This window comes from Bos indicus, chromosome 12, assembly GCF_029378745.1.
Source record: "Bos indicus isolate NIAB-ARS_2022 breed Sahiwal x Tharparkar chromosome 12, NIAB-ARS_B.indTharparkar_mat_pri_1.0, whole genome shotgun sequence".
Taxonomy (NCBI): Eukaryota; Metazoa; Chordata; class Mammalia; order Artiodactyla; family Bovidae; genus Bos; species Bos indicus.
Window position 1 is genome coordinate 80,716,129 of NC_091771.1, and position 15,906 is coordinate 80,732,034.

The 15,906-nt window shown below is 40.1% G+C and overlaps 1 protein-coding gene across 3 annotated transcripts in view; it reads right to left on the minus strand.

Moving 5' to 3' along the window:
• Window positions 1-15,906, minus strand: part of NALCN (sodium leak channel, non-selective) — a 314,747-nt gene that overhangs the window by 271,526 nt on the left and 27,315 nt on the right. For all 3 annotated transcript variants that reach the window (XM_070800447.1, XM_070800448.1, XM_070800446.1), the window contains exons 2-3: window positions 13,145-13,291; window positions 8,865-9,047 (exon numbers count right to left, since the gene is read on the minus strand). In XM_070800447.1, the coding sequence (XP_070656548.1) occupies window positions 8,865-9,047; window positions 13,145-13,252 (291 nt within the window). In that variant the 5' untranslated portion in view covers window positions 13,253-13,291. The remainder of the gene's footprint in view (window positions 1-8,864; window positions 9,048-13,144; window positions 13,292-15,906) is intronic.

A 15,906-nucleotide genomic window follows, 5' to 3' on the forward strand; every position in this document is an offset into this window, starting at 1 on the left:
AGATGGGGTCGAGAGGTTCAGACACGTCACCACGAAGGGACGCAGTCTGACACCAACTTTGTTCAACATCTCATATTTATACAGAAAAGCATGAGAGAGACAAAACAGTTGACATTTTTTCTTGGTTAGCCTATACATCTTACAAACAGTCACAAGAAATCTTGAGAGCATGGGAATGGCTCCCTGTTATTATTTCTTAAACCAGATAACATTTCTCTGTGCATGAGAAGTTTGCATAGAACTCCAGGTGCCTGCAGTAAATAAGCGCCTAATCTCTGGGGTGGCGGGACAGAGAGCTATGTTTGCAAGCAAACCCTCAAGGACTGAGGCAGCTCCCAGAGCTGTGTCCTTCAGACAAAGGACCCCGTTCTCACGGGCAGCTCCCCGCAGGGAGGGATTGGGGGCAGGAGGAGAAGGGGATGACAGAGGATGAGATGGCTGGATGGCATCACTGACTCTATGGACGTGAGTCTCAGTGAACTCTGGGAGTTGGTGATGGACAGGGAGGCCTGGCGTGCTGTGATTCATGGGGTCTCAAAGAGTCGGACACGACTGAGCGACTGAACTGAACTGAACTGAAGCATGTACTTTATATAAGAGGATGTAATGCCGAGTGAAACACACACACCCATACACACCAACTACACACACACATCTTGTGTAGATATACAGCTACGTACATACCCAGTTAATACTATACGTAAGGCCAACTAATTTATAATAAAGTTATAATCATGGTGGGAAAACTAATCCTGTGGAGAGTTAAGAGAAAACAATGCTAGTTCTCAAATGAATGCACAAATAATTTTACCACTGGCACAAAAATCAACCAGACTTGGTGTGTATTCAAGAAGACCCACAAAAGAGTTATAAAAGCAAATTTGGGGTTTGGGTGACTAACAGGACAATAACCTATTAAATTAGCATTATGATCATCATATGATCATATCTTACAAAGATAAAAACTATATCATAAAATGCTACTGGTTATGTATTCACATATGTACATGTTAAGTATAGAGCAAATAATTAAGGGATAATATAGCTGTCTTCAATATCCCATGAGGAATCTTCTACCATAAGCATTAAGTTTGTTTTGTACACTGCACAACTTAAAATATTAATTAATTGTAAAACTAAATATAGACAATATAACCAATATAAAATGAGTCTAATTTTGACTGCCATCCTAAAAGATAATAAAATACAAATGTTTAAGCTGCACTTTTAAATTTCCCTTAAGTTTTGTTTGATATATTGAACAAATCTGTTAATTCATTCACTCAGTAAATAGAACATTTCTATGCTCTCGGCGGCATTCAGGCACCAGTGATACAGAAGTGAATAGAACACCACCTGCCCTTATGTAACTTATATTCTCAGTTACTTTTTAAAAAATGTAAAATGCACACACATTCTATTTTGATAAGTGTTATCAGAAAAATGGGCTTCCCAGGTGGCGCTAGTGGTAAAGAACCCATCTCCTAATGCAGGAGACATAAAAGATACAGGTTCGATTCCTGGCTTAGGAAGATCTCCTGGAGGAGGGCATTGCAATCCACTCCAGTATTCTTGCCTGGAGAATCCCAGGACAGAGGAGCCTGGCGGGCTATGGTCCATAGAGTTGCAACAAATTGGACACAACTGAAGCAATTTAGCATGCATGCATGCATACAGAAAAATTAAAGTATATATTTTCAAATCAACTTTTATTAAACAAATATGTTCTTATATGTTGAGCAAAAAAGTGAAATAATATCACTTGATCTTTATTTTAAGAACTAGGCATAATTGTGCTTGTTTTAAAAATGTAAAATAATTCCAAAATGAACACAGAAATTTTATGAAGCTCAGCAGAGAACTATTTTAAAATAGGAACGATTAAACGTAAATGCTAGCCAAGAAAGAGAATATTAATAATTACAGATTATTGGGTACAGAAGCACTCAAATAAGATAAGTTTATAGAAGATTTTTCCCAAATAGTATTATTTTTTTCCTGTTTTAAAATTTAAAAATGTTTCACGTAGTATCACTACAGTTAACCTCCTATTGCTCATAATTTGCCTTAGTAACAAATTATATTCAATTAGATACAAGTTGAGAGCTTCTCATTATATTGAGGGTTATTTAAAATATAAAAAACGAGGATAAATAATGGTATTTCCCAGGGAGGGGAACAGACTGGCAAGGAGCCAAAGGTGGAAAAGAGACATAATTTTCCCCAGAATATCCCTACATATGCCTTTTGACTAATGGTCATGTGTTACATTTTTAAAATAGATCTTTCAAAGCTAACTTTTTTAAAAGGTGAAAATTCTAGCATTAACAAAAATCACTCAGTTGGTGTGAATAAAGTCAAATTTGAAAAATATGAGCCTCACAAATTTACAATGTAAAGTCATCAGTAACAGAGTTGGCTGGATTTTTATTTACTATATAGATTTATAGGTTAAGGAAATTGATGTTGAAAAGCTGACTTAGAGTATATTTTGAACTCTATCAAAGGATGGATTATTTTAAGTCATTTTAGAAGTTCCGGTTGGATTCCAAATAAAACAAAAGCGTGCAAACACACAACTGACTCAATGGACATGTATCTGAGCAAACTCTGGGAGATAGTGAAGGACAGGGAAGCCTGGAGTGCTGCAGCCCATGAGGTCACAAAGACTCCGACATGACTTAGCAACTGAACAGCAACAATGCAAGCACATTCTAATTTCTAATGACCTCATGAAAAGTGGTTTAGCAAAAAAAGTTCTACTGTATAATACAGAAAGCTATTTCTGAATTATGAAGTCATTTGAGTTGAATTATCTGGAATGTTCTCTGTGGTGGATGTTCCAGCAATTCAGAGTGGTATCTGCCTGTCCCAACAAGACCACCACACTCTAGATTGCATGGAATGGTCAATTAAAACTAGCTTCTTTTAACTTGCCTGGTATAAAACATGAAATAATCCACCGAGCAGAAGTTTTACACAGTATTTTTTGGTTTCAGTTTCCAGGAGTCCTTCAATATTTATAAAAACCTTTGAGCTGTGTAATAGTGATCCGAGATACAAAGACCAATAACACTCAGATTTTTCCCATCTTTTTTTTTTTTTTTTAACCTTTTGCCCTTTAGCATTCATTGTCCTTCATGCTGTTCTGTCTTCCTGAAAAATTCCCTGCAGTCTATGCCAATTTTTTCCTCCAGACTTTGGTCTGACCACAGCCCACTCTAATCAGTGCTTTTGCTCATATATCATGCAACCAGCAGCAACTCAGCTCTTGTATATAAATAAGGTTCATACCGTGTAACGGACAGAATAGTCCTTTGTAACTCCCATCTAGCTATTTATTTAACTTATATTTTAGTTCCTGTAGTTTGGGTTTCCTACTTAAATCTTCTCTAAACATATTCTCCGGCGCTGTATTTTTTAAAAAAGGTCTATCTTCCATTCCACTGTCAATGTTTGAGTTTGCTCTGAAGATTAATAGTATCTTGAAACTTTAGACAATTTCAGGCGGTATTCCCACTACCTTGCACCATGATATTAAATGAATGAGATAAGCATATGAACCATGTCTTTTGAGCCTCTGTAGATTACAATGCAGACAGTAAGAAGTCAATGCTTATGCTTCATGAATGCATCCGTGCACCTATCGGTTCACTGAAACTACTACTACTGTCCCTTTAAAGGAATGCTTCTTGGTCGCAAAAAGAGAAAGATGTAGTACATTGAAAGGTACTACCTTAAAGTTAAGACTCTTTTCCTGAATAATCATGAAAGATCACAGATGAAATTATGAGATAATTTTTGCGTATTTCTCAGATTAGTGTAGTTTGAATCAGCAAAGCTGACATGCCATGCAAATAAGAATTGGGTCAAAGTTTAATATGGGCTTCCCAGGTGGCACCGTGGTAAAGAATTCGAGTGCCAACACAGGAGATGCAAGAGACAGAGATTCAGTCCCTCGATGGAGAAGATCCCCTGGAGGAGGAAATAGCATTGCCTGGAGAATTCCATGGATAGAGGAGCCTGAGGGGCTACAGTCCATGGGGTCACAAACAGTCAGACATGACTAAGCACAGCAGCACAAGGTTTATTTAATTTTTGCATTATAATGAGATTGCAAATATGACTGAATTGAAATTGAAATCATATCAATCATTATCAATACTCACTACGGCTCCGTAAGGACAAAATACCTTTTCATGAACAGAACACAGGCTCTGAAACCTGACACTTTGAAGTATAACTGAAGATAAGTGGGACCCTGCTGTGTCCCCCACATTTTGTTTGTACAAAAGCTCTAGCCTCCTAGGCCTTCCTGGAGTTCTAAAGAGCAAACTCAATCAGGAAAGTGAGAAAATATGGAAACATAGAAAAACAGTTTAATAAGGCCAAATAATAGCTGAACCATAAAACAAAGTCAAGGAGCTGTAATTCCTCTTCCTGGGCTGTAGATAAAATTCTGAGCCATATCCTTGAGTTGTTATGCAGTTACTAAAATCCCACAAGGTGAAAGAAGTTAACGGCATGCTGAAAACCAGCCCCTAGACCCAGACTAGCTGGAACCAGAAGGTAGTTACCATACCACCAGCTCCATGAGCTGGTCATGCACTCCTTGACCTTTTCCTCATCCGGCCTTTAAAATCCCTTCCCTGAATCCCTTCTGGGAGTTTAGGTCCTTTTAGCACTAGCTGCCCATACTCCTTGCTGGGCTCTGAAATAAACACTATAGTTGCCTTGACCACAACCCCGTGTCAGTAGATTGGCTTTACTGGGTGAAGGTGAACAGACCCAATTTTGGTTCAGTAACATAATCTCATGTTGCACTTTGCGTCTGATACGTTTAACTCATTGTCTCTTTTTCAGTTTGTATTTTCAAAGACTCTTCACCATAACTGGTTAAACGGTGCTATGATTCAATGTATCAGTATGTCCAGATCCTTTTAAAATCCTACTGTATTCATGTTCAAGTTATAATACTTGCAAATAATAAATTGTCCCTCCCTCCTGCTTCCAAAATATGGAAACAGAACCTAACACACAGGAAGGCCCATTGGTACTTGAGAAACCGTAATCTCTCCCAATATGAAAGAAAGGTTTTAATTTGCTTGTTGCATCAACAAGAAATGAAGAGGAGAGAGTGCTTGAGTTATGGGCAGAAATCAGCAGGCTGGTGCCTGAGGAGATGAGTTATTCAAGAGCTGTCTATCAATCTTTATAAAGGTAAACACTTGGAGGCTGCCAATCAATTATACAGTATAAGAGAGGAACTTAAATTGCCATGCAAGGATTTAACAAGCAGAGAAAACAAACACATTTACCTGAAGACATTCACAGGGATATAGTTTGCAGTCACAAAACAATATGCATGGGTGTAGTTTCATAAGCACATGATTTATTGTTCTGCATTCCCAGGGCCCATCTGTCACTGTGTCTTAGCATTATTATTTATTACCTCAACAATGCTCAGAGGATGCATGCTACTTTTTAGCCAGGTCTGTTGCCAGATGAAAAATAGACAACTGAGAATTGTCTGAAGACTTCACAGTCTGCACTACATGGAATGCTTCACAAAAACACAAACATATATCACCCCGATGCTTTATTTTTGCCCATAGGAATTTGGTTGAGCTACAGTGCTTCTCAGAACAGGAATTCGTGGGAGAGGCACTTAGAAACAAATGATCGGGGAGTGAAAATTAATTGGCAGATATAGTCAAGCTTGGGAAATGTTATAAAAGATGTGAAATCCTTCAAGCAGATACATGCCTCTAATGAAACTTTCGAAGGACATTTTTTGCCAGAAGGACTCTGTGCTTCAATTTCTATCTCCTGCAGTGCATGGAGCGTGTGATCTCCACCGTGAACTTCTCAAACACAAATCAAACTATGTCACTCATATTCCGATCCCCATGCCTCTTAACTGACCACAGAAGGAAGACTGAGCTCCTCACAAGGCTGCAAGGTCCTCCGAGATGCAGCTGGTCTCCCTTCCAAGGGTCCTCCCCGGCTGTTCCCTGGGCATACCATCTGCTACTCCTCACTCTGACTACGCAGAGCACCCCAAGGCTCCAGTCTGTTCCAAGGCCGTGTGTCTCAGAGCATTGCTTTCTTCTTTCCATGAAATCCTTTACTTCCCTCCCCATGACCCCCACCATAGCCCACACCTCCTTATCCTTCAAGACAAGACCTCAACATTCTCTTTCTTCAAGACTTTTCTGGGCAGCCCCAAACGGATTTTGTCACTATTTTTTTGGTGCCCCCTTCCCCCTATAACTTTTCCAGACCACTATTACAGCATTTTCCACAAAATACTGATCTCTCACTATCTGAGTTCTCACCATACAAATGTTCACTATGCACATTTGCAAAAATACTTGCCCCAGTCACGGTGTAACTAGAAGAACCACTATTGTGTATCTGCATGTGTGCAATGGAGACACTGCCATTGTCCACAAATCCTGGAAAAGGTTAGGGTGTGCATACGGCTCCACAGCTCTTGGGGGCTAAATCTGGTGCTGGCATTCTTTATCTCCTTAACAACTGGAAAGTGTTAAGTGCATCACTACCTTCTCCTCCCTATTTTCTCCCTGAAGATTAGCCTTTCCAGGGACACAGGATTTGAGTCTATCGACCCAAATAAAGTATATGTGTAAATCATGTTCTATTTTAAGCATCAGGTTACACTTTTCTTGACAAATTTTCACTTTTGAAAAAAGCTGTACAAATATTTTAGTTGGAAATAAGTACATTGTAAACATTCACTATTAATAAGTTAAACTTAATAGTGGACAATTTCTTTAAAAAAATTTATTTCATCAAGTAAAGACCAAGCAAGTCTAAACAAACCAATTTAAAGAAAGGGAGTCCCATGAAAAAAATACTAGGATCAAATGGTTTCACAGGAGATTTCTACCAAAAGTTTCAAGCTAAAACAGTTTCAAGATTACTCAGATTATTTTAGAGCACAGAAGTACATATACACAGCATATATATACACACTGAATAGCTAGTATCAAGCCTGATAGAGATTAAACAAAATTTAAATAAGAAAAGTGATAACAAATATAATGAAATAGTACATTAAAACACAACAAAACTGTGTTATGACCCAGCCAGGTGTTTTCTGGGAATGTAAGGATGGTTTGATTACTAGGAAAGCCACACTATTATGAGTCAAGGGGAAAAATAATCATTCAACAAAATGTAAAAGCTGTTCATGATACAATTCTCAAGAGTTGAAATTTATGTTTAATCCCTTAACGTGATAAAATATTCAAACTTCAAACGCAAAAACATACACCTTGTGAAGCTTTTTTGGGTCATGACTCAAAGAAGCTAACTCTAAAAGAAAATACAAACGCAAAAACATACACCTTGTGAAGCTTTTTTGGGTCATGACTCAAAGAAGCTAACTCTAAAAGAAAATACTCGTGACAAGTGGGGCATCATGAATATGGATTGTGTACTGGCCTCCAGTAAGAAATTACTGCTACCTGTGCCCAATACAATATTTAGAAAAAAGACTTTATCAGTTGGCAATGCGTAAGTTGTTTCTAAAATAATCTGATTTCTCAGAGTTGTCTTAAAAAGAAATAGAACTGGACAAGTATTGATAACTACTGATGTTGAGTTATAGTATATAGTATTTGTTCCAACTATAATCTCTACTTTCATGTAAATTTTAAAATGTCCTTAATAAAATGTTTTAAAAAGTTAAAAATGAAGAGAGTAATGCATTGATTATGATTCCTCTCTTTTAAAGACAGCATACAATGTATTACATGTAAAAAGAAGCAATGAAGTTGACCCAATAAATACATCTTAAGCATTGGCTCATTAAATTCTCAAAAATGTTATACAAAATAAGGCTCTTCTTCATCACAATTACTTCCCTTGAGATGTTTATACAGCCAGTAAATAAAAAGACTCAAATCCTAATTTGAGTCAAAACTTTCATTTGTCAAACGCTAATACACATTCTGCTGTTTCATTATACCACTGTCTCTCTAAATAGCACAATTTAAAATACTTTTTGGAGGTGGAAACAGCAACACACTCCAGTATTCTTGCCTGGAGAATCCCATGGACAGTCCATGGGATCACAAGAGTCAGACATGACTTAGCAACTAAACCATCAAAATACTTTAGAGACAGGATCATCTATAATACTGAGATGAGATTATTGGGCTGGCCAAAAAGTTCATTTGGGATTTCCATTTAACCTCTATAAAGGTTAGTGTCATAGGAGGAAGATCTATCTACCCCAGGATAGAAATTTCCCTCCTTTTCTCATTTTTTTTTCTTTTATCTTTTCTTTTCTTTCTTTATTTATTGTCTCCCAGTGGCACCAATTTCATGCTACACATTCTTGTCTTACAGTTTTGGAATTCCTTTCCATTTAAAGTCTCTCTTTTTACTTCTTTACATTTTTAGTATGCCTCAGGCAAATGAGATCCTCCTGATTATCATTGCCTGGCAAATTTATCACATAACACTTATTCTGCATTCCATAAATCAACAGGTGCCTCCTTGGGTTAGGTGGCATGATCACCCTGTAGGCGGCATGAAAGACCCTCCTCTGGCCTTCAGGAAGCTGGAGGTGGGGCCTCAGATATTCCAAGACTCTATGCCTTACACGATTGACTTCACTTTTATAATACTCTTAAATGTATCATGTTTTCACCAATATCTGGAATTATACCCTCTTAAAAGTACTTCAATATCAGTATTTTATCATATTAATATTTAACATATTAAATACTGATAAAATAAAGAGATGTTTTATTTGACTGAAATTAACATGAAAACATTAAATGAATTCAGTGTGCTTTGGTTTTGAGCTTAAATAACATGGAAACACTCACCTTGACAATCCCCCGGATGTGCATTTTGGCGATCATCTCTGCTGTGTAGAGAAACATCAACAGAGTGTCCAGGGTGAAGGTCACATACTGCAGAGGAGGGTAGTGTTCGAAGGTCATGGGCGTGTTCATACAGACTGAGATGACGCTGATGATGGCACAGATGCGCAGCAGAGAGTGAACCCACTGTGGAGATGGCCCAGAGTTACTATCCGATGCCATAAAACATCTGAAACCTGTGTTATGAACCACACTATTTGGAAAACGTAATACTGAGTTGGAAATATTGGGCTGGCCAAGAAGTTCATCTGGGTTTTCTGTAACATCTTACAGAAAACTCTGAACAAACTTCTTGGCCAACCCAACATTTCACCACTAGGGAGAAAAGGGGGCCTTCTCTGGGGGCTCAGATGGTAAAGAAACGCTTGCAGTGCAGAAGACCTGGGTTCAATCCCTGGGTTGGGAAGATCCCCTAGAGAAGGGAATGGCTACCCACTCCAGTATTCTTGCCTGGAGAATTCCATGGACAGAGGAGCCTGGCAGGCTATCGTCTATGGGGTTGCAAAGAGTTGGACATGACTAAGCAACTAACACTTGGGTTAGGGAGAAAAGGAAGAACAAAACTAACATATTAAATACTGATAATGTGCTAAATATTTTCAATATATTTTACATCATTTAATTCTCAAAGCAGCCTAATTTCCACATGGAAGCACTAAGACTCAGGAAGGTTAAGGAGCTTGTCTGTGGTCCTGCATTAATAAAACCTCACCTCAATGTGAACCAGGTCACACTACCCTAAAGCCCCTGATACTTACTGGGACATAAGGACACAGTAGAGCCTCATTCAATGAAAATATGTAGAAAACTGATATGCTATTACTTTCATACTTTTTATGTACTGTGAGCACCTAGACTCTGAGGCCATATTTATTCTATCTTCCCTGGAATCTAGCACACGGGCTCATCCCAGCAGACTCCAGATGCTTCTTAAAGTTAACTGATATATAACACTTCCTGTATGTGGGGCTTTCATTCTATTATCTCATGCTAACATGTGTGTATGAAAATATATTTTAAAATCTGCTCTCATCCTATATTTTCAAAAGTTAATAATAAATGAACCTTTTTATTTTTGAGAACATGTTTCATATAAATTTAGCCCAGATATCTCTCCCCAAAATGCCAAAAAACACATTTTTGTGCAATGCTGGCAGTGCACTTGCTGTTTGAGGTCTTTCCTTAATCCTAACATAAAGAAGGAATTAGAAAGTTAAAGATGTTTCTGTGTGTGTATACATGTGTAAAAGCGTAGGACATAAATCATCCATATAATATCTTCTTATGAAAACTAATAGCTAGGATAAAAAATATTAATGCATTTGCATGTTAAACCCACACAATTAATATTACTAACAAATCAGTAGACAATTCCTAAACATAATTTCAATGTGTTATCTGTTGAATAGCCTATATATATATATATATATATATATATATATATATACACATAATATATGCAGTCATATTAATCCTTTAATATACTCTCTGTGGGGAAAAAAAAGCTGTTACAGTTTCATGGTCAATGGTTTCTGAAGCCATACAAGCGAACAACCACCTGAGATGAAAAACAGAATAGGCTGTCAGATCTTTGAGGAGACTCAGACATTTGTAGGCTGGTGAGTGGGTTATAATATTAACCTGACAGTTGTAATATTTGCATGAAGACGTAATGCCACTGATTTCCATACCATATAAGTCACTGATGATTAACTTTAAAAGTTGATGTACTTTTCATGCCAATTAAGAAGCACTTCAATAAACACCACGTGTAAATTTAGACCCATCTGGGCCTCCAATACAAAGGATCTAATTACACAGAAGAGCCTCAAAAGATGAGTTCTCCCACAAAACCATCATGAATTTACAGAATGAATTCTCGTTAAGCATTAATCCTTCTAGTTAGTCTTCCAAGCCTACATCTATAAATCTACCTTCTTCAGAAGGTCTCAGAAAGCTCTGTACTGGTGGACGCTAAGAAAAAATGACTGCTTTATTTTCTCTTTCGTTCAAAATTCCCTAAACATGAATGGGAAAGACCTACTATGTGTTGGAAATTACACTGGGCTCTGAAGACACACCAATGGAAACAACACAGTTGCAACTCATCACCAATGAGCGATATTATGCCTATTTCAGTCTAAGATGCATCACATATACATTTATACAGAAATCATTTTTTACTTACATCTACATTGGAGAAGACTCTTGAGAGTCCCTTGGACTGCAAGGAGATCCAACCAGTCCATTCTAAAGGAGATCAGCCCTGGGTATTCTTTGGAAGGAATTATGCTAAAGCTGAAACTCCAGTACTTTGGCCACCTCAGGGGAAGAGTTGACTCATTGGAAAAGCTGGGAGGGATTGGGGGCAGGAGGAAAAGGGGACGACAGAGGATGAGATGGCTGGATGGCATCACCGACTTGATGGACATGAGTTTGAGTGAACTCCAGGAGATGGTGATGGACAGGGAGGCCTGGCGTGCTGCGATTCATGGGGTTGCAAAGAGTTGGACACGACTGAGCGACTGAACTGAACTGAACATATAAAGTAGGATAAGTGGAAAGAGAAGAGGTTCATTTCATCAGTGGTTCGGGAGGGTCAAAGCAGGAGACTTTCAGAGTGAATGGGGGCAGGGGTGACATGGATAAGGAGGACTGGACTCGTCTGTGTGTGAGTGCTAAATCGCTTCAGTTGTATCTGACTCTTTGCAACCCTATGGACTCTAGCCCGCCAGGCTCCTCTGTCCATGGGATTCTCCAGGCAAGAATACTGGAATGGGTTGCCATGGCCTCCTCCAGGGGAACTTCCCAACCCAGGGATCAAACCTGCATCTCCTGGGACTCTTGCACTGCAGGTGAATTCTTTACCACTGAGCTACCTGGGTAGCCCGTCACTGGGAAAGCATCTCAAGACAATGGAAACAATGCGAACTGGCTGGACACCTCGGAGGAGCAGGAAGCCACCGATTAGTGGACAGTGTATAGATGCAGGAAAGATAGCTGCTGTACAAGTTAGAGCCACAGTATAAAGGGCCTTGCATGTGATACAAACTACTGTTTAAATTTTTCAATGTAGGTAATAGGGATGTTTCAATGATTGTTAAGCAGAGGGCGATGTGAACAGACACAGAAATGTGGAAAAGAAATGTGAGCAGCTGAGAAGTGGTCTGGAGAACAGATAAGAAGGGAGAGGACAGAGGGGACCAAGGCTGATCATCTTTACTACAGTCAAGGTCAAGGGAAAGACAAGCAGCTCAAGAGTGGCAGTTCATTTCCTGATTTCAGCTCCTGCTGTTGAGTTTGATAAGAGAGTGGATCCTGTGCAGGAGATCAAACCAGTCCATCCTAAAGGAAATCAACCCTGAATATTTACTGGAGGGACTGATGCTGAAGCTGAAGCTCCAATGCTTTGGCCACCTGATGTGAAGATATGACTCAGTGGTAAAGACCCTGATGCTGGAAAGACTGAGGGCAGGAGGACAAGGGGGTGGGTGATAGAGGATGAAATGGTTGGATGGCATCACCAACTCGATGGACATGAGTTTGAGCAAACTCCGGAAGATGGTGAAGGGAAGCCTGGTGTGCTGCAGTCCATGGGGTCGCAAAGAGTCAGACACGACTGAGCGATTGAACAACAGGATGGCTGTTGGAAGCTGAGCTTCCCAGTTCTGCAACAATGCCTTCAGCCCCAGCTCTGGCTGCTAGACTGTCTCCTCATGTACAATGATACTAGGTGTAGCTGGGCTTCGCCTCAAGTTCTTGTCAGCTTAATTAGGCAGAGAAGGTGACAAGTTCTTCACAGATACTACCCTCTATCTCATTAACCTTTACTTGCAACTCAGAAGGAGACCTTTAATTCCCAACATCTGATTGTCTCCTCGGACTCCTGCGTGGTGAGGATAAGTGAAGAGATCCCTCATCACAGTCTCCAGCTTCAGGTCGGCCGGAGAAGTGGCATTAACTCCACATTCTGTGACTCTGAGGAGGAGATGCACAGAGGGCAGGTCGGGGAGCCACCTCTGATGCCTCCTCTGTGAGTAACTCACAGGGCATCTCATTGTGTCATTGGAATCGTTTTCATCTCCCAGACTCCAAGACTCACCCACATTCTACTGCCACTCAGATGTTTCACATCACAGGGACAGGAGCTTCTGAATTAAATGAATCAAAGCAGCTTCATATCAGCATGTGCCTCTCTATTCTTCTTTAAAAAAGAAACTTACTGGCTTGTTAATCCAGAGGATGTCTGCGTTGTCCGACAGAGATTCATCGGGACCAAAGTCAGTAACCGGCTGGGCCTCCACCCTGGAGCTCTGCTTCCGTTTGAGCATGCTGAAGTTAGCTCTGGGAAGCAAGTTCAAAACCACAGTCTAAGAGAAGAAAGATAGAGTGAGTTAGTCTCCAAACCATCCTTACCCTGATCACAAAAATGAAGTCCCCATGCAAGCCTGCATATATTCGTGCTGAGTTGTTCAGTCATGTCCAACTCTTTGCAATCCCATGGACTGCAGCCCACCAGGCTTCTCTTTCTATGGGATTCTCCAGATAAGAATAATGGAGTGGGTTTCCATGCCCCACTCCAAGGGATCTTCCTGACCCAGGGATCAAACCCATGTCTCTTATATCTCCTGCATTGACGGGTTGATTCTTTACCACTAGCGCTACCTGGCAAGCTTGTTAATTACACTCAAGTTCCATTTACTGTATATAATAAATACATGCAACTAGAAAGGTTAAAGGGGCTTCCCTGGTGGCTCAGCAGGTAAAGAATCTGTCTTCAATGCAGGAGACCTGGGTTTGATCCCTGAGTCAGGAAGATCCACTGAAGGAGGAAATGGCAACCCACTCCAGTATTCTTGCCTGGAAAATTCCATGGACAGAGGAGCCTGGTGGGCTACTTGGGGTCGCAAAGAGTCAGACATGACTGAGCGCGCGCACACACACACACACACACACACACACACACACACACACACGTGGGATCTTAGTCCCCCTGATTGTGGATCAAACCCACATCTCCTACACTGGAAGACAGAATTTTTACCACTGGACCATCAGGATAAGTCCCACCTCTTGTCTTTTTTATGCAAGCATGAGAAAGTCCAGTCTTGAGGCAGCAACCCAGGCCATCCAAGCAAATCTGAGGTTTAAAAGAAGTTCTAAACTATAGAGTCTAAGGTGTTCGTAATGGACCAAGTTGGTGCTGAACTACAATTAGGAGAACTTCTAAAGGCAGGTAAGGGAGGGTCAAGGTCCTTCCAGCAGTGCTCACCCATGAGGATGCCTAATCAGGAGAAACGCAGTAGTTTTATCACCAGGAATATGCACTGGCACACTCTCTGCTCTCCCTGGGGCTGGAGAAAGAATCCTTGCCAAAGAGAGTGAGTGCCACGCAATGCTCGTGGGAACTCGAGAAGAACAAGGCAGTATTTGCAGTATGTGTAAATACGTGCAGTTTTCACTGGGAAAGAGAACACAGAAACTCAGGACCAACTGCCTGGGATCTGATTCCCTGTGTTCAAACATCTACCTCTGTGTCTGTTCCCCTTGATGCACCAAGGTAGGTGCATCTACCTGACCCTCCTATTCCCAGAAGAAATTAAGCTAATTGCCTTTAAGGTGTGGTAGGTGTTTCCAGGCTGCCTTGTCCTGAATATTGGATTTGAATATGGGTTTTACAGGAGGCTGCACTAATTAATTTTATTTTACATAATTGGAGTTAGGGACTCTTGACATCGATATGTAAATATATGCAGAATATTCAAATTATGTGTGTTCTCTGATTTATGGGGTGGGGGGGCATTTGGTGGCCTCAATTTCGGATGCTTCTTGAATGACAGTCTCCTATGAACCAAAAAACTGGATACCAAATCTTAAATCCTTAAAAATAACACAACACAAAGGAGGAAACAAAGAGTGATTTTACAATGTTGTTCCAAGACGATATAAGAAAAAATTTATTGTAATACCTTTCCACCGGACCAGTGGAAGGCCATTTATTTCTCTTCTGATCTGGCCATAGTTAAGGCCTGAAAATTACTTGATGTGTAAATGTGACATCTTCGCACGTTAATTCTATGTACCTTGTCTTAGCAATATCCCATCAGGAGCAAAACAGACTTTTGACTAAGGATTTGTTATCATGGAGAAGGAGACATCCAGAATCTTATTTTTTCAAAAATCTCCATGACAGGAATATTTGAGCTGCCAAAACAATGCACCATTGATGAACGACGCCAAAACAACGCACCATTGATGAACGACGGTAGTTATCAAACCACTTTCACCCTCGCTTTACAAACACAAAAGCGCCACCAAATCAGACACTGCCCAGGAAATCCTAGGGAAGCCACACGTACAGTAAAACACAACAAATGTGTTTACATCCAGTCGTAATACTCTTCATAGGGTCTACATGGGGGCTCATTGTTAAGATGGCTCATCATGCTGCCCTCACAAACAAAGAATAAAACCACAGTGATCCTTGAGACTGACCAACCTGCCCAAACAAGATTCTGTTTTCTCACTGGCATCTGCCTTCTCAAAGCTATGAGACTCTGTTTTCTCACTGGCATCTGCCTTCTCAAAGCTACGAGACCACCAGATTCTAGGCCTTTGGCTATGTGACCACAGGACTCAACTGCAGGCTAAAAATTAACCACCCCTTCAGAGAACTTTTCACTGGCAGGGTATAAGAAAGACCCCGTCAGAAAGGGAAGATGCTGGTTCTCCTTAAGGGCCCGTCACCCTCTCGTTTTCCTCTAATAAATTTCCCTTTTCTTGCCTGATTGCTTAACTTACTCTGTCTCTGCACTCGCCCTACAATTTTAATCAACAATCATGCAGTGAAAAAACCCCTCAACAACCAGCTCCGGAATCACTGAAATCGTAACTTATTTCTTATAAAATATCATCAAGTAGTAAAATAAGTTCAATTTACAAACACTGCTGTTGTTCAGTCACTCAGTTGTGTCCGACTCTTTGC